General features: G+C 40.2%; 1 protein-coding gene across 18 annotated transcripts in view; it reads left to right on the top strand.

Moving 5' to 3' along the window:
* TENM3 (teneurin transmembrane protein 3) overlaps positions 1–25,841 on the top strand; it is a 1,030,160-nt gene that overhangs the window by 795,875 nt on the left and 208,444 nt on the right. For all 18 annotated transcript variants that reach the window (XM_075860221.1, XM_075860218.1, XM_075860216.1 and 15 more), the window contains one exon: positions 7,749–7,987. In XM_075860221.1, the coding sequence (XP_075716336.1) occupies positions 7,749–7,987 (239 nt within the window). The remainder of the gene's footprint in view (positions 1–7,748; positions 7,988–25,841) is intronic.

Below are 25,841 nucleotides of genomic sequence, written 5' to 3'. Positions count from 1 at the left end.
TTCAAGACGGGGAAATGTTATAATAGATTCTTTAAGGTATAAACATTTTATCTTCCTCCTTTTGTGAACATGATTTACTCCTGCCAGAGCATTATTTTCAATGAGATGTAATGGGAGCAATGGGTGACATGATTGGAGCTGGGGTTTATCAACAGGGATGGGTTTCCTAAACTTCCATTCAATATTAGTGGGGGTCTAAGCTGCCAAACTTAATTTGATAATATAAATGTCAATAACATGTTCGATTGACAAATAATGATGGTCCATTATTGGAAAAAATCCTTAAATCTCCTTATAGAAGTGGTCTCCAGCCTGTGACCTTCCAGTTGTTGTGAAACTGCAATTCCAAGCATGCCCGGACAGCCTCTTGTTGTCAGAGTATGATGAGAGTTGCAGTTTCATAACAGCTGAAGAGCCACAGGGTGAAGACCACTGTCCCATAGTGTATATAGTGTCACTGTCAGTCTATAGAATATTATGTGCATGAGTATTATAGAAAGTAACGTAATTGTAATTCCCCAAGAATAGCAGGGAATAATTAGGCTAGCTAAAGCTTCATTCATTGGTAAGGTGTATATGAGTCTTTGCAAGTTGAATAACCACTATTCTTGACTCTATTTGTTTATTCAAACAGGGAAATATATTTTTGTAACATTTTGCTAAACCATGACCTAAAAGAATCACATGTATCTCTCTATTCACACAATAGGGCAGTGTCTGCTACACAGTTATAATACCGCCTTGTATATTCAGCACCATGGACAGGGCTTCAGACTGCTACAGCTGAACCTCTAGGGCCATTCATGTGATGTTTCCCTGTATATTCAGATATCAGTATTTGGAGAAAAAAAAAAAAAATGGTCGACAATGTGATGTATGCGCCTGTGCTCCTATAAAGCTCCTACAAAGAAATGCAATGTTGTTGGATGAAAAGACAAGTTTGAGAAAGGATGTGCCAGTTTTTTCCTAGTAAAATTGTTTTAGGTGTCACTGTGATAACACAAGGGTATTTTCATATACCTTGGTTTAGGGAGCCAAGATCTCCCACTATACAGTCCCAGTACAATAATTCAGGTGATGTATACTGTGCCGGTCATCCAGCTGAAAAGAACATTTGGGAGGAGCATTGTGAGAAGTCCTGTCTGTCTGCTAATAAGTATGACTGTCGACACTCATGGCTGAAAGCAGCTGACATACAGGGCTTTCCTCACAATGCATCTCGAAATGTCCTTTTTAGCTGGATGCCAGGCACCTGATACAGCCTTCAACACTCTAAGTGCTTCTTCTTCTGACAGTGACACTTTAAAGGGAACCTGTCACATTAAACACTGACCAATCTGTGGGCAACATGCTATAAAGCTAAGTAAAGGGCAAGTGATTGGATAAGAACTTCTGCTGGATTTGTTCTTTTTTTACCCATTTAGGAATAAAATAAGCTTTGTGTTTTAAAGTGCATTTTTTTTTTTATACAAGTGCCATTATTTATATGTGACCACTAACGTGGCATATGCTAGCTAAATTAAAGGGAGTCTGTTATGTTAAAGATGTGATCCAATCTGCGGGAAGCATGTTATAAAGGAGGAAGTGCTGAGCAGATTAATATATAGTTTTGTGGAGAAAGATTCAGTATAACTTGTCATTTATTCTTTTAAATCCTTGCTCACTGTGGGCTTCAGAGTTCAGTGGGCGGTCCTAATCAGTGATTGACAGTTTTTCCAGTATGTACACTAAGGCTGGGTTCACACGACCTATTTTCAGGCGTGAACGAGGCGTATTATGCCTCGATTTACGCCTGAAAATACGGCTCCAATACGTTGGCAAACTTCTGCCCATTCATTTGAATGGGTTTGCCGACGTACTGTGCCGACGACCTGTCATTTACGCGTTGTCGTTTGACAGCTGTCAAACGACGACGCGTAAAATGACTGCCTCGTCAAAGAAGTGCAGGGCACTTCTTTGCAACGTAATTTGAGCCGTTCTTCATTGAATTCAATGAAGAACAGCTCAAGATTATGGGCGTCAAAGCCGCCTCGCATAATGCAAGGAGGAGCTTTTACGTCTGAAACGACGCAGCTGTTTTCTCCTGAAAACAGTCTGTCTTTTCAGACGTAAAAGCCAGTTCTCGTGTGCACATACCCTAACAGTCACTGAGAGGCACCGCCCACTGAACTCAGAAGCACTTAAAATTATGGCATCTATTGAATAAATTACAAGTAATACTAAATCTTTAACCATGAAGTTATATATTTATCTGCTCAGCTCCTGCTTTATAGCATGTTGCCAACAGATTGGTCAGTGCTTAATGTGACAGGTTCCCTTTAAAGTGTCACTGTCAGAAGAAGAAGCACTTAAAATTATTTCATCTATTGAATGCTGATAACGGGTTAAACTACTGGTTACTAAAAGCTCCCTCTATACAGCTACCAGAACTAGAGTGTTGAAGGCTGTATCAGGTGCCTGGCATCCAGCTAAAAAGGACATTTCGAGATGCATTGTGAGGAAAGCCCTGTATGTCAGCTGCTTTCAGCCATGAGTGTTGACAGTCATACTTATTAGCAGACAGACAGGACTTCTCACAATGCTCCTCCCAAATGTTCTTTTCAGCTGGATGACCGGCACAGTATACATCACCTGAATTATTGTACTGGGACTGTATAGTGGGAGATCTTGGCTCCCTAAACCAAGGTATATAAAATTATCTTTGTGTTATCACAGTGACACCTAAAACAATTTTACTAGGAAAAAACTAGCACATTCTTTCTCAAACTTGTCTTTTCATCCAACAACATTGCGTTTCTTTGTAGATCTCAGGAACACAGGCGCATACATCACATTGTCGACCATTGATTTGTTTCTCCAAATACTGATATCTGAATATACAGGGAAACATCACATGAATGGCCCTAGAGGTTCAGCTGTAGCAGGCTGAAGCCCTGTCCATGGTGCTGAACATACAAGGAGGTATTATAACTGTGTAGCAGACACTGCCCTATTGATTTATTTCATGTCTTTACATAGATTAAGAGCACATTACTGTGTCACCATTTCTGTACTGATGAGTCATTGTTCGGGACGCATATAGATACATAAAAAGAGAGCAGAATCCAATACTCAGCACAGATTGCTGCTTTCATACATAAAAAAGTGCTTATTTAGCAAACGATAAGCTTTACAAATAGCTTAGTTGTGCCACCCTAATGCATCAGGCACCCTTGTAAAGGTCGACACTGAAAAGTGGCAATGTGTGCATTTTTTCAGGATTGCACAGAGTAGTTTACGTTTATGCAAATATATGGAACAGAATAAGGTTGATGCCACACTGTCACCTATAAGAAAGACACAGTGACAAAGCTGTCGTCTTATAATGGTTTATTTGTGTTTGGCAGCTAAGAATATTGGTAATGTTTGTATCTAACAGAGTACAACTATTTAATATTGTTTTAGAAATATATTTTTTATATACATATATATACGTCCAATAAGAGACAGCACTCCAATTTGTGATAGGAAAAAACGGCTTTTTATTAGCCCCTGCATTGATGCTTGAGAAAGGCTCCATGTAAAGAGCCGAAACGTCGCACAGGGGCTAATAAAAAGCCATTTTTTCCTATCACAAATTGGAGTGCTGTCTCTTATTGGACGAATGTTGAGGATCTGGGAGCAGTGATCGGGCTCCTGGGACGTGCACCCACCTTTATTCCTGACTGGTGCTGCTGGATGGTGGACATTATATATATATATATATATATATATATACAGATTTATACAAACTCTAGCAGCACCGGCAGCATGTGGGTGCAAGCTCTGAGGGTCAGACCAAGTCCCAGATACACAGAAATAAAAAAATGAGCAGCAACTCCAATAGTTTGGGTGAAAAAAGTGGGTACTTTATCGCCCGTGCAACGTTTCAGCTCCGTCTGCTGGAGCCTTTCTCAAGCAATCATTTTTTTATTTCTATGTATATATATATATACACATGCGTGCGTGCGTGCGTGCGTGTGGGTGTCTCTAACTCTGACTGACTGACTGACTATAAGCCTGTTGAATCGTAAATGCAGCTCTGGACTATGAGGGCATGTTCACACGTGGCGTATTTCTGCAGACACTGTCCGCATCAATGCCGCACATAATCTGCGTTGCAGATTCCGTTGCGCCTTTGCCTAAAATGTGAAGTAAAATGCTGCGGATTAGTCATTGCGGATTCAGGTGAAGAGTTCATTCTGCTCTCTCTTAAAACATTCCATCTCAGTCTGGCTATAGACCTCGAAACACATAGGTCCAGCCAGAATGATGACATATCCTGTTTGTGAAAGCAATCCGCAATGCAACACACATAACATCTGCGGATTTCATTGCATAATTTTGCAACTCCATTGAAGTCAATGGAGAAATTACGCCACAAGTATGCATCATGTCCGCAACAGCCAGTGTATGCTGCGGACGCCAAATTCCGCACCGCAGCCTATGGTCCGCAGCGGAGTTCTCCGCAACGTCTGCACGAAGATAACTAAAAAGGTGTGGAAACCAATGGACAGACTGTCTGCTGCGGATTTCCAGTGTGGACTGTCGGCAGCGGAATTCCACAGCAATTCCGCCACGTGCCCTAATACAGACTGTAGCTAAAGATCAGCACAAGATAAATAATGTAGTGTATTTACAAAGTATTTCAAAGTAATATTATTATTATTATTATTTTTGTACTAATAAGAAGTATATTACTTAAGCACCATTCAGGTGTTTTAGTGAATTATATGTTGCATATAAGGCTTATATCTTGGATATTGAACATAATTATTAATGGAGAACAGGAAAGGAAGGTCACTAGTAAAATATCCCATGGGAAGAGCTGTGACCCTTTGTATTATATATGTTAATTAGTGATTTCAGAAATGATTTCTTATGGATACTGCACCTTGACGCAGAAGAGATAAACATCTGTAACCCTGTTGATGTCCCAGGTAGGAGATGAGCAAAATGATTAATGCTTTAGGTAAATTAGAGAAATGTGCAGGGATATGGTGACTAACAATGTTTCCAATAATTGCAAAATAATGCATCTGGGACAAAAAATGTATTCAAAGGATGAATGCATGATTAATGACACTTTGTCGCCATCAGCCACAGAGACCCCTGGAATCATTATTTCAGATTATTAGAGGTAGGCAAGCAGTGTAACTGAGCATTTGTGAAGCCAGCAGGGTGTTAGGTCATACTGCAGAAGAATCTGTAGAAGAAGCTGAAAGAGCGATGTAGAGAGGTTAGTTTTCAGTAAAAACTTCTATGTAACTAATGAGAGTAGACACTGGGACATTGTATTATTGTGCAGATTGTATAGTGGTGTACTAGTGCACAATATGAATTAATAATATTGCTATCTGTTTAACGGTGTTACAATATTTGTAATCCTACTGTACAACTATACACAAATCTATATATATATAAGGTAAAAAAAATTGAGGCAGCACTCCAAAGTTGTGAATGTAAAAAGGAGATACGTTTAATCACTCCCCAGGCAACATTTCCGGCTTACTGGTGTCTTTCTCAAGCTTTCTAAAGGCTTGAGAAAGATCCCAGTGAGCCGGATCGAAACGTTGCCTGGGGAGTGAATAAACGTACCTCCTTTTTACACTCACAACTTTGGAGTGCTGCCTCAATTCTTCTTACCTCCGGTCAATCTGAGAGCTCGTAGCCTGAGCCTAGGAGGAGTTGCAACCACCACTGTGCTGCTTTCTTTCATTTTATATATACATATATATATATGTATTGATATATATATTGATATATATATTGATATATATGTATTGATATATATATATATATGTGGCCAGGGCCTCACTGGTGATCCAGAGTACCAGGGGATCCCCGGTGGGTGCTGGGTCTGACACAATAATGAGCTTCGGTGATCCAGCATAAAACATCCCCATTTGGAGCGGACTCACTGTAACCCTGTGCCACTAGGGTCTTTTTCTTATGGAATGATTCAGTAATAAACTATTAGATCTTATTGATGATATGTCCCTTGTGTTCAATGATAACAGCAAAGATTACAATGCAATCAAAGTGAACGTATACATCACCTGCTAAATGTCCTAAAGCTTTGGGTGTCCTCCACCGATCTCTGTTTACTTTCCGAGAGTGAAGACGTACTGTGCTGGCCTGTGAACACTGCAGCCTATCACTGGACTCAGCGGTCACATGCCATACATACTGACATCATCACTGGGGCCACTGATTGGCTGCAGCAGTCACATACCGGTATGGCATGTCATCGCTCCTAGAAAGTACACAAAGACCGATGGGGGTCCACCAGAACTTCAGCGCTGGAGTGCTCCTAGTTTTATTTGTTTTTAACGCTCAGACATCCCTTTTAGAAATGTTTTGAGAGATATAGTAAGCTTTACAGATGTTGTCACCCAGATAATAAATCTGCTTAGTTTTTCAGAATACAACCCTCTCACATAACTGGGTTACTATAGACCGTATCTCCCAATAGGTTAACGGGAGGAGTTAGTCATCTTTAAAAGATAGAAATATTGTGATTGAAGCAGATGTGTAGCAGCAGTTGGGAAATGTAGTATTGCTGTGAGGCATTTGTCCATATAGACTTATGCGAGATATGTATGGTATCATACCACGTTCCCCCTAAAATAGAAGATCGCCGGTAAATATGAGTAATTGAGTCGTTGGATTCTGTAAAGTGGTTAAACATTCTGTTCAGCGATGTCTGTTTCTGGGAAAGCTGTGAAACCACCAATATTTCTGCCATTGTAGCTCACGCCTTTCTGAGAACTGAGTAGTTTTTGTTCGGTCATATGGAAAGTGAGAACATATCACTACACAACTAAGCAGATTTGCTGCACAGGAGCCTGAGAAAGTCGGATCAGTCCTTTGTGCAGTTTACAAGCATGTTGGTTGCCATCCAGCTTTCTCAATATTAGATGTAACTAAATATAACTAATAAACATCTGATCACCTTAACAACTTGATAGAAGACACAGTCTTTATAACTCAAGTTGATTTTACACGTGCTATTTTTATGCAATTTTTTTAATGACATTTTTGAAGCCAATGCCAGGTGGGAATAGTAAAAGGAGCGGAATTATAGCGGAAAGATTCTTCTTTTTCACTTTTGTTTCAATCCATTCCTGGTTGGGGCTTAAACAACGACATTAAAAAACTGATTTAAAGGGGCACGTGTGAAGGTATCCCAAGTAGCTATACAGAGGCACGTGAAATCTCTGTTACTCCATACTACAAAGTCATAGGCACTCTGTGTGCTGTTGTATGGCATACTGTGTGGCTCTGTATTACCATGTTATGCCTCTAGGGGAACATCGCTCCATATTACAGCATCCGATGGAACATCCCACAGTTCTTCCATATGAATCCAACTGAGAAAATCTCTGTATTCATCGTATAAAATTGTCATACTAAGGGACATTAGGGCTCCATAGAATCTATGTGTGCTGTATTACAACTTGAAGGTTGTAAGGAGGAGATATAATACTGCCATGTGAATGAGCCCTAACTGTGTTTTTTTCCATTTTATAGGTGACACTCATAAACCTCTCCTTTCTTTTCTACTCTACATTAGTTACAGTAAAATGTAAACCTGTTAATATAATAATTACTGTTGTAAAAAAAGAGTGTTTAGAATGAAAGTTTTTTGCATTTGCTGTATTGGTGAGATTATAAAGAAGGAATATTCAGGTATATTGATCAACATCTTCACACTTGTTTCTTTGCAGGCATTTTTTATTCAAGACAGGAACAGGGACAACCCCACTGTTCAGCACTGCTACACCCGGGTACACAATGGCCTCTGGCACGGTTTATACTCCTCCCACCAGACCACTTCCTCGGAACACCTTATCAAGAAGTGCTTTTAAATTCAAAAAGTCCTCAAAGTACTGTAGTTGGAAATGTACTGCACTCTGCGCCGTAGGGATATCGGTTCTACTGGCAATACTACTGTCCTATTTCATAGGTAAGAAATGAGATTTTTTTACTATGTTCTCTGATAATAAATATGCAAGAACATCTTGTCAGGTTTGTCAGCCAGTGTAGGTGAACTCGGCCTTATTAATCATGTCAAGAAAAGACAAAATGATTTACAAGCTCAGAGTGCTGTTATTTTAAAATCAAGTTAATAATTTATTTCCAGTTAATTAACAAGGACGAAATCTACCATTTATTGCATTCTGACTGCTGTGACTACTCAGGGATTTCATTCAATAGTCATCCAAGAGAAATTTTTATCCACAATTCTATTTTAATATAACAGCTAGATAAAGATGGTTAGACATTTTTCTGCCTGAAATATATTAAAGGGTTTTTCCATCTAAAACCCATTTCTTAGGCTCTGTTCACAGCCCCTAGTAAAAAACAAAACAAAAAAAACACCAGTATAAAGCAATGTATGCCTTAAGGAATATTTAAATAGGACAATAATCGGCCGAACGAGCATTCTTATGAACGCTCGTTCCAGATTATTTGCCTGTTTAAACAGGGCAGCGATAAGCCAATAAACGAGCAAATACTCTTTTGTCGGCTGATCACTTAATTTATGCAGCCTATAAAACAGCGGGTAACTATAGAGGGTCCAGAAGTTGCGGTTGCACCCAGGCCCCGGAAATTGCCTCATATGAGAAGACCAGTACTATAAATTAAGCATGATAGTTTGAGGGGCCTGTTACAGATTTTCCATTTGGGCCCAGCAAACTCTGCTATAAAATATTTATTGTCAGCAGCAGATCTCCCCATGTAAAGAGTATGGAGACCGATTGATCAAATTAACCCCATACAGCTTGCATCAGCCCATGTAAAAGGGTCTGTAAACGAGTGCCAATTAACTTGTTATAGCTCGTTCTGGGCTGAAATGTGCCCATGTAAATTGAGCTTTCGTCATATCTGTTTTTTGGGAACTTGAAGCTCTTGTGCCCTAATGCAAAATCTGTAACTGGGCGCTTACCTACCATATTCCTGGTGTATTTTATGTGGCAGAGGAGCCTCAGGTACCAGAGCCTGCTACCTTGGCACCCATTATAGCTATATCCCCCTTTCCTAGATGAATTGAATTATAAACAAGGGACAGAAAAGAACTCCGGATTTATATTTACAACTTTTCATTTTAAGGAGAAAGGTATATTCACTTTTAATTTATTTCTTTATTTTGTTGCATATTCTTATATTTTTATAATCATACCTATTACTCTTGGTTGTCGTACAAGCTCCAGCAATACAACATGGGAACTTCCCATTCAGTACCAGAGACGCTCATTTCTATGCATAAAGAATGAAATATCAACATCGTATTTCTTGCTACTTTGCTTGGCTAGTAGTATTTATCTTATGCATATACTACCCGCGATTCCTCACACACACAATTTATTTTTTAATATCTCTGGATAAAGCAGCCCGGCCCTGGAACAAGACTATTGAGACAAAAAGAAAGACTATTTTTCCAAAACTGTCTTCCACAAGCCGCCTACAGCTATCATCTCTAAGCACTTATCAACCATGATTGAGTGTTTTTCTTTTTTACCAATAAAGTTTTTTGTTTTCTTCAAAGCCATTTTATACAAAGGTCATTCTCTATTGGGAAATTATATATATGTATGTTTTTTATCAAAGTAAAAATGTGTGAAATTCTGAAACTAAGTTTTGTGGATTTCCTTTTCTAATATATATATTTATATAGTTATTACAAACATATAACTCATATTATTTCCAGAAGATTGAGAGTATTCTGTATTAATTAAATGGGCATAAAGCAGCTACGATTGTGTAATGCATAATTTACCCTGCGGTGGCGCTGCGGGAAATCTGAACACTTGCTGTTAGGTTTCCATGCAGATTACCGCCGATCACTAGGGGTAATAGCAGTGGAACACTCTATGCTCATCTTGTCGTGAGGGGACTCTTCTAAAAAAAGGTTTTGTCTCCTTTAAGCTGAGAGTTGTACAAACTGCCACAGAAACCTGAAAGATTTAAGAAGGTTGTCCATCTAAATTAGAATCCATTTTTGTTTTCATAAATTAGATTAAAAAGACAGTTAAAGATGGAGAAATTTTTGATTTGAGTCTTGCCAGACATACGCAACTGTATGACTATTTATTTGCATATGTCTGCCACTGAATCCCATGCAACCTTTTTTAAAAAAAATGTAAATTTGAATTTGATTGGTGTCCATTGAGAGCACCATTGTTCTTTTTCACACTTTTTTTTAATAAATACTTCTTAATGTAATGTTTCTTTCTACCCATAGCAACCAATCAGATTACAATGAGATTACAACCTGGTTGGAATATAAAAGCAGCAACCTGATTGGATGTTTGCATTGCATATATGTTGTAAAAGTAGGGGGAAAAACATACGCTGATATATTACAGAATTGCATTGCTAACAATTACCCTGTGTATAATATATCAGAATGGCTCTCCTCATCATCATTGGCCTGTATTCTGCTGACAATCTTGCCAGTCTACTGTGTGGACGTTGTATCCCCGCTGCTGCCCAGCTCTAATATAATATCCCATCTTCTTATTGACTCTCATAATAAACAAATTTTAGGGAATTACTGTACATGCCCATATTATACCAGGATGGATTATCCAAAGGTAAACCTATACTATACTTATTATTACTATACTTATTAAAAAGTTTACAGGCTCAATATAGTTCCTGTAATATTGTTACATCTCTAAATGTGCCTAGTGATGTTTGAATTATCTGTATTATTAGAGAGGTAATAAACTCCCCCTATTCTTCCATAAACCAGAAACTGCCAAGTTCCAGCTCATTTTATGTATTTACTAACTTTCTGCATTGTTCCTAACGACCGAACAGTTCACATTAACTATTAAAATATAATCGCTTTTCCCTATCTTCAGCTATCATTTACTGTAATTTAATACAGTATGTTTGTATATAGAAATATTTTGTACTTACTGAAATTGAACCCTATTTTATGCTAAGTGCAAAGCATAACAAAATATTTACAATGCTTTAATGCGGTGCAGCATTAATATTTAATTGACAATGCAAATGGCTGTTATGTCAGGCTTGGCGATAACAAAATATTTAATAAGAAGCTTAAGAAGTAGAAGTAAGAAAATGAAATTTAACTCTTTCATAGCTGAACTGATCTTGTGTTAACTGCTAACTTCCTAAACATACCATGCCAAATCATTGAGTTAAAGGCTTTGTCTGCTTTAGAAAACCCATTTTCTAATACAGTAACCTGTTAGGGAATCCTAAATTAATAGAGAGGAGTTCCCTGGTCAGGACCCCTATGAGAGGAGAGCAGCCACAAAGAGCCTCTCTCAGGAGTTTTCGACATGGCTGTGCAAAACACAGACATTTACTTAAGTGGGCATTGTGTAGTGCTTCATTATGCCTGCAGTGGCGCTGCAGGGAAATTGAACATTTGCTACCGATTCCCCCAACAGAATTTTACTGATCATTGGGGATTCAGCCGTGGGACACCCTGTTATCAGCTTATTATGATGGGACCCTCCTAACAAAAAAATGGTTGTTCAAAACGGTTCAGCTCTGCCATATTTGTAGAGATATTTTTCAAGCCTCCCCTCCTGTATTTCATGGCACATCCCCTAATTTGTTATCTTGTGTTTTAGTTAATACTGTACATATTACTTAAGACAACCACAAGGACAATAGATGTCCTTAGTATGTCATAAGGGAAGAAATCTCAGGTTTCTTGTAATGGGCATACAGTCCTTTTTTCAGAATACTACATAGAGTTGGCTTTTTTATTTTTCTATATGAGGGAAAGTAAAAGTCAATTGTTTAATAATCATTGTGCATGGCATTCAAGCTGCTCGGAAGACCAGTTTCACAAAGTCCTGGATTGCAAATGTCAGAACTTCATTTAGAGACATTTTTACTATCATTCCTTTATAGGGGCAATAAGGGTTAGTTTCTTCTGTGCAACTCCACATCATTATATTACCAAAAGTGCAAATTATAACAAAGCTACAGTCCAAAGAATTGTCTGCAAAGGATTTGTGTTTTGGTTTTTCGAAACTTGACATTATGGTCTTTTGTCATATACATGTGTGATAGATAAATAGATAGATAGATAGATAGATATGAGATAGATAGATATGAGATAGATAGATATGAGATAGATAGATATGAGATAGATAGATATGAGATAGATAGATAGATAGATAGATAGATAGATAGATAGATAGATAGATAGATAGATAGATAGATAGATAGATAGATAGATAGATAGATATGAGATAGATGAGATATGAGATAGATAGATACTCCCAAGGAGTAAGCAGCACTGAACATGAGCTCCTGAGTCTACATCAATATATACCTTGTAATGAGCAAACTGTAAGGCATAACCTGGATAATACAGACTCCATGGAAGACAGTAGGAAGCAGGACTAAAAGTTCTTCATGAAAAATAAGAAATGTAAAGATTTGAAAGAAAAAACAAGAATTTTGCTTAGAGGACAGACTGCAGCAGAGAACATCAAGTCTGACCGAGTCCAGAGAACTGAGCATCCAAAAGGTAAGAACTTCCTGCAACACCAACACAATCCTACTAGAGAGAAAACACCATAGATATAAGGATTTATCTAAAAATGGAAAATCACAACTTAGAACAAGAAATGCAGAATAAAGTAAATGTCCATAAGACGGAGTTTGGGATAGAAGATTCAGACAACAGGGGGTCAGGCACCTTGGAGATCACATACTCCGAAGAGCAGAGGAGCATTCAAGCGAGGAAAGCAGTAAAACATGCCACAATCAGACACAATCCAGAGACACTTTTTGCTGACTTTACCTCTAAAGAAGAAGTCAAGAGGAAAACAAATGTATTATTCTACACTGAGCACCGCTCCGCCTGGCACACAGCCCTGTGCCAGCACTATCAGGACATATCAAAGTGTGGCATCAATAAGGGCCGACAGATCAGAATAAAAGACCCAGGAAATGATGGGAGTATTACACTTACCATAAGTCTATATAATAACGGCAACGTTCTCATACAAGGCAATGAGGACAAGCTAGAGGAATTCCAAGAAATCTTTCATCATATTAAAGACCAGGCCCAAACTTACAAAGAACAACAAACTCCAGCAACCCAGACCAGAGATGGACATACAGAGACAATCTCCAGCGACACCCCCGCTGCCCCATGTCCCAATGTCCCACACCCCTCACCCGACACCCTCAGAGACTGTTTATCTCAATTAGAAAGAGACTTTGTACAATTCAAAGAAGAACTTCAAAGAAATCTCGGTGACAAAAACACAAATGACCAAGTAATTAAAGAGATAAACAAACTGAAGTGTGAACATGCATCAGCTCTGCAGGAAATACAATGTATACTCCGAGAGCTGCAACAAGAAAATACAAAGCTCAGATTAGAGATAGAAAATCTAAAACCACAAACACAAAGTCTAGGAGCAAGGGAGAGCGCTGACATAAGGACTGCCAATGACCAGGGCGCTAGTACATCAAATCACCCAAACCCAATAAATATTCCTGAAATTAATGAAAACAAACTAGGAGAAAACAGAGCGATACAAGTGGGTACAAAGCCGACCGCCAACCAATCCTCCAGCACAGAACCACAGCAGCACCACATAACACCACCAAGCAGGACCCAGGACACAAGCATCAGACAAGCCACCCGCAAGTCACAATGTCCTGATACTGTCCTAATAATTGACTCAAATGGCAAATACCTTAATTCACGGCGACTCTTCCCAGGAAAAAGGGTCAGTAAAATTCACTGTGCAACTATCCAACAAGTCACATCAGTCATCAATAACCCACATTTTACCAATCCAAACCATCTCATTATACACACGGGTACAAACAACCTCCAAGACCAGCAACAGCAGATTGCAGAACAACTGACCCAACTAGCAAAGACGGCACAACAAAAGTTCCCTGACAGTAAAATAATTATATCATCCGTGCTCCCAAGAAAAGATGTACCCAACGAGATCACCCAGGCCATCAACACAGAGCTGGCAGCGAACATCAGCTCAATGTCAAACATCAGCCTGGCACAACACCCCTCCATAGAGCAGCACCACCTGTATGATGACAAACACCTCAACAAACGAGGGGTCAGCCTTCTGGCCAAAGAACTGAAAGACATTGTGCTGAACAGACCCCCCAGACCTGGACCCCACACCACCCAAAGCCAAAACATGGAGACATCACTAACAATGAAAAGACCTCAAACTCCACACACCTCACTACACCCAGGAGAAAAACCCCTTTACCCAAGGTCAGACCAACAGAGGCAAAAGCCATGGAGAAAACCCCCTGCCTCACACAGAGACACGCAGAGCAGAGACATGGAGGAAACCCCCTGCCTCACACAGAGACACACAGAGCAGAGACATGGAGGAAACCCCCTGCCTCACACAGAGACACACAGAGCAGAGACATGGAGGAAACCCCCTGCCTCACACAGAGACACGCAGAGCAGAGACATGGAGATGATAAAGACCCTGCTCAGCACTCTATGTAAAAAACTAATGTGACTGTACAACACGAGAACATCTACAACACATCCAACAGTCACATCTCCAGCCCGTCCTACACAGCGCCGCTCATTACAAGGTATATGGACACACAATGACGTCCTTTATAATCAGCAGCTGGAATATTCAAGGCCTCAACGCCTCAGCCTTTGGATGCAAAATTAACGATCCAGACTTCATCCAAAGACTGAAAAATATCGATATACAAATCCTCCTGGAAACATGGACTAGGACAGAGAATGAGTCCCTGGTGCCCACTGGATACAGGGAAATCTCTGTCCCCGCCCTGAAAAATAAACACATCAAGCAGGGTCGGTGTTCAGGAGGAATATTAGTCTGGTACAAGGAGGAGCTCCATGAGCAGATCAAAGCCGTGAAGCGAGGAGACAGCCACATCTGGATAAGAATAGGCAGCTCCATCCTCACCTCTCAGTCTGACATGTATCTCTGCGCAACGTACATCGCACCGCCAGAGTCCCCGTACTCCAACCCAGACAGCTTTGAGATTATACAAAGGGAAGCCGCCCATTTCCAGACCCTGGGCAGCGTTCTCATCTACGGAGACCTCAATGCAAGAACGGGGAGAGATAAAGACTACCTGACCAATGATGGAAATATCTTCATCTTTGGAGCAGAGGCCGACTGTCATAACTCCCTACAGAAAGAGAGAAACAGCTATGACAGCACCGTCAACAAAAGCGGGAAAAAACTACTGAATCTATGTCGAAGCTTAGGACTCCACATACTGAATGGCCGCACCAAGGGAGACTCTTTAGGAAGGTATACACTAAACTCCCATGTAGGCAGCAGTGTAGTAGACTATGCCATCACGGACATGGACCCCGCAAACATTGGCGCACTCATAGTCACTCCACAAACGCACCTGTCAGATCACAACCAATTACTTCTATACATCAAATCCACAACCAAACCATCTGCACAAAAACCACATCAAACCGGCCTCTTCAACCTGCCCCCATCTTATAAATGGTCCAAAACGTCAACTATAAAATATAAAGAGACAATGAACAGACCAGAAGTGCAGGAGATGCTTCACAACCTCTACAACAAGGTGTATGAGACAAGCCCAGGAGGGGTCAATCAGGCCGTAAATGACCTCAATAATATATTCTATACCATGGCAGAGAAGTCTGACCTGAAAAGATGTGACTACAAGAGGCCACAAGAAATACATCCTAACGGTTGGTTTGACCGTGAGTGCAAAGAAGTACGGAAGACCCTAAGAAATGCCTCAAATAAGAAGCACCGAGACCCAAACAACACCGGTCTGAAGGAGGCCTACAGCAACATACAGAGGCAATACAAGACCATCCTCCGAAAGAAAAAACAAAGGCACATCTCCACCAAACTTACCCAACTCCAAGATGCCCTCCATGACAACTCGTTCTGGGAATTATGGAAACACATGGGCAAAAATTGCAAGAAAAACAACCTTCATATTCAAAATGGCAACATCTGGCTCCAATATTTCAGGGACCTCTACAAAGATATCCCGAAAGAAGAACAAAGCCAAGAACAAAAACAAATAATATCAAAATTGAAGGCGATGGAGGAAACACTTAAAGATTCTCAAAACCCCCTGGATACACCAATAACACTGCAAGAAGTAACAGAGAGAACCTCAGACATAAGGTGTAAAAAATCCAGCGGCCTAGACAGAATCTCACCAGAAATGATAAAACACAGCCCGCCAGAAATACAGGCCGCAATAGTCAAACTATTTAATATAGTGCTGAGTGCCGGCTACTTCCCGCAAATCTGGAACCAAGGCCTTATAACACCAATCCACAAGAGTGGGGACAGGTACGACCCGGCCAACTACCGAGGGATATGTGTCAGCAGCAACCTGGGGAAACTGTTCAGCAGCATCCTGAATAAGAGAATCCTCAGCTTCCTCTCCCAGCACAATGTCCTCCACCAAAGCCAAGCTGGGTTCATGCCAAACCACCGCACCACTGACCACATCTACACCCTGCGCAGCCTCATCAAGAGCCACGTCCACAATACAAAGCATGGGAAGATTTACGCCTGTTTTGTGGACTTTAAGAAGGCCTTTGACTCAGTGTGGCACCCGGGCCTATTCCTGAAACTGCTGGAGAGCGGAATAGGAGGTAAAACCTATGACGTCATCAGAAGCTCCTACACAGAGAACAGATGCAGCGTGAAGGTGAACGGGAGAAGAACGGCTGATTTCCAGCAGAGCCGAGGAGTCAGACAAGGCTGCAGCCTCAGTCCAACGCTCTTCAACATCTACATCAATGAACTGGCCACAGCTCTGGAATCCTCCTCAGCACCAGGTCTCGCCCTCCATGACACCCAGGTGAAATTCCTGCTGTATGCAGATGACCTTCTGTTACTATCACCAACCGAGAAAGGTCTCCAAGACAACCTGCAAATCCTAGAAAAATTCAGCTCCACGTGGGCACTACCCATCAATGCCAAGAAAACCAACATCATGGTGTTCCAGAAGAGAAACTCAAAATCCCCCAGGCACCCGACCTTCACACTAAATAACGCCACAATCACAGCGACCGACAGGTACACTTACCTGGGCCTAGAAATCAACCAATCAGGAAGCTTTAAACAAGCCATAGAGATTCTGAAAGACAAGGCGTGCAAAACCTTCTATGCCATCAGACGAAAACTCTATCATCTCAAACCACCAGTGACGGTCTGGCTGAAAATCTTTGACTCCATCATCTCCCCAATCCTCCTGTATGCCAGTGAAGTCTGGGGTCCGGACACATACCCAGACTGTTCAAGGTGGGATTCCAGCCCAACAGAAATCTTCCACCTAGAATTCTGCAAACACCTTCTCCAAGTCCATCGGAGCACCTCAAATAGTGCCTGCCGGGCAGAACTGGGCAGATTCCCACTACACCTCACAATCCAGAAGAGGGCGCTATCATTCTGGGCCCATCTACACAGCAGCAGGCAAAGTTCCTATCACCATAAAGCCCTGTTACACCAAGGGGTCCCAGGTAAACCAGGCCCCCCAGAACATCTCACCCTGACCCGGCCTGAAGAAAATGTCACCCAGCGCGGCCTCACAAAAGCCGAAATCAAGAAGACAATAAACAAAGGCCAAGAGGAATATATCAGTGACTGGAGGAACGACATAAAGACATCCCAGAAACTGACAATATACCGGAGTCTACAGCGGGAATATAAACTGGCGCCATATCTGGAGAAACTGCCAAACCCCAGAGACAGACAGATCCTGAGCCGCTACAGACTGAGCGCCCACAACCTGCTCATCGAATCCGGGCGCCACAGACAGAACTACAAGCCCAGGGAGAGCCGACTGTGCCAACAGTGCGACCAGGAGGCCGTGGAGGATGAGGCCCACTTCCTGCTACACTGCTCCAAATACTCAGCAGTGAGGGACACTCACTTCAGGAGACTCTCTGATCTCTTACCGGACTTCAGCTCCATGGAAGAGCAAGAGAAACTCTACATCCTGCTGGGTGAAGAGGAAACCACAGTGGGCACAGCGGCACAATATGTCACTGCATGCCATAAACTGAGAGAGACATGATATGCCATGGACTTGTATAACCCCGACCCTAGATATGTCCCTATCCCCCAATCCCTCAGTCCCTATCCCTCATTCCCTTACTTCTTACTTGCTTTGGCAATGCTAATATGTATTTGGTCCTGCCAATAAAGCTTCTTTGAATTGAATTGAATTGAATTGAGATAGATAGATATGAGATAGATAGATATGAGATAGATAGATATGAGATAGATAGATATGAGATAGATAGATATGAGATAGATAGATATGAGATAGATAGATATGAGATAGATAGATATGAGATAGATAGATAGATAGATAGATAGATAGATAGATAGATAGATAGATAGATAGATAGATAGATAGATAGATATGAGATAGATAGATATGAGATAGATAGATAGATAGATAGATAGATAGATAGATAGATAGATAGATAGATAGATAGATAGATAGATAGATATGAGATAGATATATAGATATGAGATAGATAGATATGAGATAGATAGATATGAGATAGATAGATATGAGATAGATGGATATGAGATAAATAGATATGAGATAGATAGATAGATAGATAGATAGATAGATAGATAGATAGATAGATAGATAGATAGATAGATAGATAGATAGATATGAGATAGATAGATAGTGAGATAGATAGATATGAGATAGATAGATATGAGATAGATAGATATGAGATAGATAGATATGAGATAGATAGATATGAGATAGATAGATATGAGATAGATAGATATGAGATAGATAGATATGAGATAGATAGATAGATAGATAGATAGATAGATAGATAGATAGATAGATAGATAGATAGATAGATGGATGGATGGATGGATGGATAGATAGATAGATAGATAGATAGATAGATAGATAGATAGATAGATAGATATGAGATAGATATATAGATATATAGATATGACTTCTCCAAGTCCATCGGAGCACCTCAAATAGTGCCTGTCGGGCAGAACTGGGCAGATTCCCACTACACCTCACAATCCAGAAGAGGGCGCTATCATTCTGGGCCCATCTACACAGCAGCAGGCAAAGTTCCTATCACCATAAAGCCCTGTTACACCAAGGGGTCCCAGGTAAACCAGGCCCCCCAGAACATCTCACCCTGACCCGGCCTGAAGAAAATGTCACCCAGCGCGGCCTCACAAAAGCCGAAATCAAGAAGACAATAAACAAAGGCCAAGAGGAATATATCAGTGACTGGAGAAACGACATAAAGACATCCCAGAAACTGACAATATACCGGAGTCTACAGCGGGAATATAAACTGGCGCCATATCTGGAGAAACTGCCAAACCCCAGAGACAGACAGATCCTGAGCCGCTACAGACTGAGCGCCCACAACCTGCTCATCGAATCCGGGCGCCACAGACAGACCTACAAGCCCAGGGAGAGCCGACTGTGCCAACAGTGCGACCAGGAGGCCGTGGAGGATGAGACCCACTTCCTGCTACACTGCTCCAAATACTCAGCAGTGAGGGACACTCACTTCAGGAGACTCTCTGATCTCTTACCGGACTTCAGCTCCATGGAAGAGCAAGAGAAACTCTACATCCTGCTGGGTGAAGAGGAAACCACAGTGGGCACAGCGGCACAATATGTCACTGCATGCCATAAACTGAGAGAGACATGATACGCCATGGACTTGTATAGCCCCGACCCTAGATATGTCCCTATCCCCCAATCCCTCAGTCCCTATCCCTCATTCCCTTACTTCTTACTTGCTTTGGCAATGCTAATATGTATTTGGTCCTGCCAATAAAGCTTCTTTGAATTGAATTGAATTGAATTGAATTGATAGATAGATATGAGATAGATAGATATGAGATAGATGGATATGAGATAGATAGATAGATAGATAGATAGATAGATAGATAGATAGATAGATAGATAGATAGATAGATAGATAGATAGATAGATAGATAGATATGAGATAGATAGATATGAGATAGATAGATATGAGATAAATAGATATGAGATAGATAGATAGATAGATAGATAGATAGATAGATAGATAGATAGATAGATAGATAGATAGATAGATAGATAGATAGATAGATAGATAGATAGATAGATAGATAGATATGAGATAGATATATAGATATGAGATAGATAGATATGAGATAGATAGATAGATAGATAGATAGATAGATAGATAGATAGATAGATAGATAGATAGATAGATAGATAGATATGAGATAAATAGATATGAGATAAATAGATATGAGATAGATAGATATGAGATAGATAGATAGATAGATAGATAGATAGATAGATAGATAGATAGATAGATAGATAGATAGATAGATAGATAGATAGATAGATAGATAGATAGATAGATAGATAGATGGATGGATGGATGGATAGATAGATGGATAGATAGATAGATATGAGATAGATAGATATGAGATAGATAGATATGAGATTGAGATAGATAGATAGATAGATAGATAGATAGATAGATAGATAGATAGATAGATAGATAGATAGATAGATAGATAGATAGATAGATAGATAGATAGATATGAGATAAATAGATATGAGATAAATAGATATGAGATAGATAGATAGATAGATAGATAGATAGATAGATAGATAGATAGATAGATAGATAGATAGATAGATAGATATGAGATAGATAGATATGAGATAAATAGATATGAGATAGATAGATATGAGATAGATGGATGGATGGCTGGATAGATAGATAGATAGATAGATAGATAGATAGATAGATAGATAGATAGATAGATAGATAGATAGATAGATAGATAGATAGATAGATAGATAGATAGATAGATAGATATGAGATAAATAGATATGAGATAGATAGATATGAGATAGACAGACAGACAGACAGACAGACAGACAGACAGACAGACAGACAGATAGATAGATAGATAGATAGATAGATAGATAGATAGATAGATAGATAGATAGATAGATATAGATAGATCACTAGTTGGGTATATCCATTTGTTTGCTTTGTTCACAAAATGTTAGACATTATTTTTGGGCTTTGCAATCCTTCAATTGTAATTGTCGTTTTAATAGTAATCTAGATCTGTGTATTTGACATTATACAAATGGGGATATAGTTCTACACATAACATTATTGTAGAGTTCACAGGACTCTTGTTTATTGCAATCTACAGTCTTATGATAAGTTAACAGTTTAGCAAAGTAAATAAAAGAAAGGTCTTAGTGTCTGCACCATATAAAATGTCCATATCCTAATGTAAAGAAGATTATGTGTGGTATGACACTGTAGCAGAATAAATATCTTCATGGCATGTTGCCAGGTCCGTCAGAGCTACAATCCATAACTGGTTTTAGACAGTCAGATGGGTCTTCTTAGTCTCAGAGTAGAAAATACTTTTCTCGCACACAGGCCAAGTCAGAATTCACTTCATATGAATATTTCTATTGCAAACATACCTTGACAAAAAGCAACTTGCAATAAGGAAAGGATTTGGCTCAGAATTCTCTGTCTAGCAGATGCTTCCAATATGAGATGTTAGGAGAAATGTAGCTCACCTTTTATGGAATTGTCTGCCATTCACAAAACCTATCCAAACAAGATGTACTGGACATATCAAAGAAGAAAATCTATTTGCTTTTCATTTGATCGTCCTTTCCTGACACATCTGGTTCAGTTCACCCCTGTTCTGCAGAGCTTTGGGAATAGACGTTTCCAAATAAGTACCATATGCAGACTGAGAGGTGATCTTTTCCACAGCGAATTGATATACAGAGGTAAAAAAATGAACATGAGCGCAGTATTCGTAGCATACCTATATACTGGAAATGGTAATGCGGCACCTGCGATAAGAACTGATACAACGGCTTGATAACATATTAGGGGCTTGCAATATTAGCGGTTCCTTAATATAGTATCATTTTCACTATTACTATTAAGCAGCGGTAGACAAGTAGAAGCAGTAAGTTGATCTTTAGGCAAGTCAGAAATATCAATATATTAGAGAGTGGCTAATAATGAATCGATGGGTCATGAGTCTGATTCCCTCCAGGACATCATATATATAATGTTAGTATACCCCACCTCACGTACCTGGGTATGTCTGCTTATATTTTGTAATACATTTATTAGGCTATATGTAATGTATGAAAACAAGTGCAGACACAGTGGAGGTGTTGCCCATGGCAACCTATTAGAATGCAGCTTTTGTTTCCAAAGCAGGTCTGAAAATGAAAGCAGTAATAGTGGTTTCTATGGACAGCACCCCCAGTTCTTGCCTACACTAGTTTTAATACATGAGACCCAATAAATTCTTCTCTTTTTGTCATTGTAGCAGATTATAGGTTCCTCTGGGGCGGGGTTAAGTTTTGTGTACAGTGCTGAGTAATATGTTACTTATTTATAGTAATAGGACATATTGATGGGGGTTGTGCTAATAGAACAACTCTTTAATATGATAACGGATTAACCAAATATGTGTTATTTGTTTGAATAGAACCGTTCTTCGCTAGCAAAACTGTTGGACATAGATATCCGTCTTTATTGTCATGGTTTACTCTAAATGAACTTCACAAAGTGTTGGATATACGGATGTCATGAAAAAAACAAAATCAATACAGGCCAATCTATTTTCCTGTCAGTCCTCAAGATAAAAGTCAATATTTTGATGCATTTTTTCTTACTTTTAACACACTATTCAACTCCATGGCCCTTCTGTCCAAGTCCCAAGTTTGTGTGTTCATAGGCCTGGTGTCATAATCACATGAATATTAATATGTATATGTTTTTGCATTCAACAACCTTTCAGAAGTTATATTTCTAGCAAAGCTGTCCTGGAAAATAACTGCTGTTAACATTTGTGCAAAAATATCTGTCTTTCTTTCTGTAAATTAGGTTTGTTATTATCACTAATATCTATGTCTTTTTTTTTTTTTTTTTTTAATAATGGGCCTTTTTTTTCAATAAAGGGGCAAACAAAAAGTAAACTTATTGGCCATAGTGATCAGTCACGTTTCTACCCAAATTGAATTAAAAAAACGTTCTAGTAAATAAATGTTAAAATGTTATAGATTAAAATGGAAGATTATTATGGCAACACATAATTAAAGTGCTCCGACCAAACAACTCCTCATATCTCTTTCTTACAGAGTTGGACAGTAAGGCAATGGGATTAACTGCAGTCAATTCAAAATGTTCAGATTTTGAATGTAGTTTAGGGGATTTTGGGTTTAGAAAACCTATTTTCAATAATGCATTTTTTGGAATATAGGATGCATTTGACGCATTTTACCATAAGAAGCACCCTTAATTTAAAGCACAAAAGAGGAGAAAACGTTTTTTCTTTTACTATACATTTTCTATTGGTAATATTCAGTCTATATGGTACCGATACAAGTACCACAGTGCCCAACCACAATGCCAGCCACAGTGCCCCACCACAATGCCAGCCACAGTGCCCCTCCACAATGCCTGCCACATTACCCCACAATAATGCCTGTCACAGTGCCCTATTACAATGCCAGCCACAGTGATGCAATACAAGTCCAGGCACAGTACGCCACCACATTGCCACCCACAGGGCCACAATACAATGCCACCCACAGTGCACCACAATGCCAGCCACAGTTCTCCACCACAATGCCAGCCACAGTGCCCGATCACAATGCCAGCCACAGTGCCCTACTACATTGCCATATATAGTGCCCCACCACAATGCCAACCACAGTTCTCCAATACAATGCCAGCCACAATGCTTCATCTCAATGCCAGCCACAGTGCTCCACCCCAATGCCAGACACAGTGCCCATATACAATGCCAGTGATACAACATATTTTCACCTTCAGAGCCCTCCCCCTCCCCTGAACTCACTAGATATCAAAAATTTGGAGAGGCAGGGGTTAATGATGACTAATCTGCTCAGGGGGGTGTGTGGCTAGAAGGTCCTTGCAGATCAGTACCTACACAGATTTACTGTGCTGTGTTTGCTCACTGAACAGACAGATTTCACAGAAGTGTGTCAGTTAGGCTTAGTTCACACCTGCGCTAGGGCTCCGTTCTGACGTTCCATCTGAGCTTTCCGTTGGAATGGAGCCCTGACAGACACAAACGGAAACCATAGGAATTCCGTCATTTTGACAGAATCAATAGCATAGTCGATTACGGTATTGATTCCGTCAAAACTGAAGAAACCCTTCGGAAACCGTTGGCACCGGATCCGTCACCATTGAAATCAATGGTGATGGAGACGGAAACTTATGGTTTTCGTTTGTGTCTGTCAGGGCTCCGTTCCGACGGAAAGCTCAGACGGAATGTCGGAACCGAGCCCTAGGCAGATGTGAATGAAGCCTTAGGCCTGGTTTACACAAGCGTGTGCGTTTGGCGCACACAAAAAACGCGGTGTTTTGCGTGCGCAAGAGGCACTTAACAGCTCCATGTGGCCTCAGCATATGATGCGCGGCTGCGTGCTTTTCGCGCAGTCGCCATCATTATGACACTCCGTTTGGATGTTTGTAAACAGAAAAGCACGTAGTGCTTTTCTGTTTTCTTTCATACTTTTCACTGCTGTTGCGCGAATCACGCTGTTCGCACGGAAGTGCTTCCGTGTGACATGCGTGGTTTTCACGCAACCATTGACTTCAATGGGTGCGTGATGCGCAAACAGCGCACAAATATAGAACATGTCGTGAGTTTTTTGCAACGGACTCACGTTGCACAAAATTCACGGACTGTCTGCACGGCCCCATAGACTTACATAGGTGCGTATGACACGCGTCAAAAGCACGCGCGTCGCACGCACGTAAATCACGCTCGTGTAAACGAGGCCTAAGACATGACTGTTCAGTAAGCAGATAACACAGAGATTCTTTACACACAGTACAGGACATGCTTCTTCCATAACAGTGCACTGCAAGGCCTTTGAATCACAGCGTTCAGTCTATTGCTTCTTCATACACTGGCAGCTCCCTGCATTCCAACTATTAAACGCACAAGAAGATTACAGCACAGGACAAAAAGTGCGTCTAATAGTCCAAAAAATACGGTACCTTATTAGGTAATGCTTAGGTAGATCCCGAGTTTAGGACTCTCATCTACCATCTAGAGCAGCTACAAAGAGCATCTCTCGCTCTGGAGGACCAAGAGCCCATTAATTTTAACGAGTCAGGTGTAATGCTCCATTTTTCCTGTGGTCACGCTGCAGGAAAATTGAACACCTGCTGACTAGTTTCTCTGCTGCTGGTTGACACCCTGCGATCACCTTATTATCGGTCAGGCCATTCGACTAAAAATGCATTGTTAAAAGTGAACAAACCCTTTAAGCTTTCATTCTCATTTTAGAAAAATAAAGACTTCATTTTTGGAAAGTAATATTTAAAAATAAACATGTCAATTTCATAATTTTAGACCAAACTATAGCATGTTGGATATACTATAAAACGTCTTCAAATCTTATCAATAGTAAGGCTCTCTGGCATGAGAAGAAGAAGGAGATTTGTGCAATGTATTTCCACAGTGAAGCTTATGCTTAAAGTTGTATTTCAGAGTTACTGTGCCACTATACACACCTAAGATATAGCTATTGTGGCTACAACAACACTCGTTTTATCTGTTGCCAGCTATAATTACATAGGATCAGACTGACACCGTGGATAATTCTCCTCATTTGTAGCAAATTAGCAAGGTTATCTTGCTGAGACTTACTCTCTGAGACAGACGTAGCACCGGACCCATGAGAACTGGGATTCTGAGGTT

The sequence above is a fragment of the Rhinoderma darwinii genome, chromosome 1 (genome assembly GCF_050947455.1).
Source record: "Rhinoderma darwinii isolate aRhiDar2 chromosome 1, aRhiDar2.hap1, whole genome shotgun sequence".
Classification (NCBI taxonomy): domain Eukaryota; kingdom Metazoa; phylum Chordata; class Amphibia; order Anura; family Rhinodermatidae; genus Rhinoderma; species Rhinoderma darwinii.
Note: the sequence above shows the minus strand (reverse complement) of the source record. Positions and strands in the feature narration are given on the sequence as shown.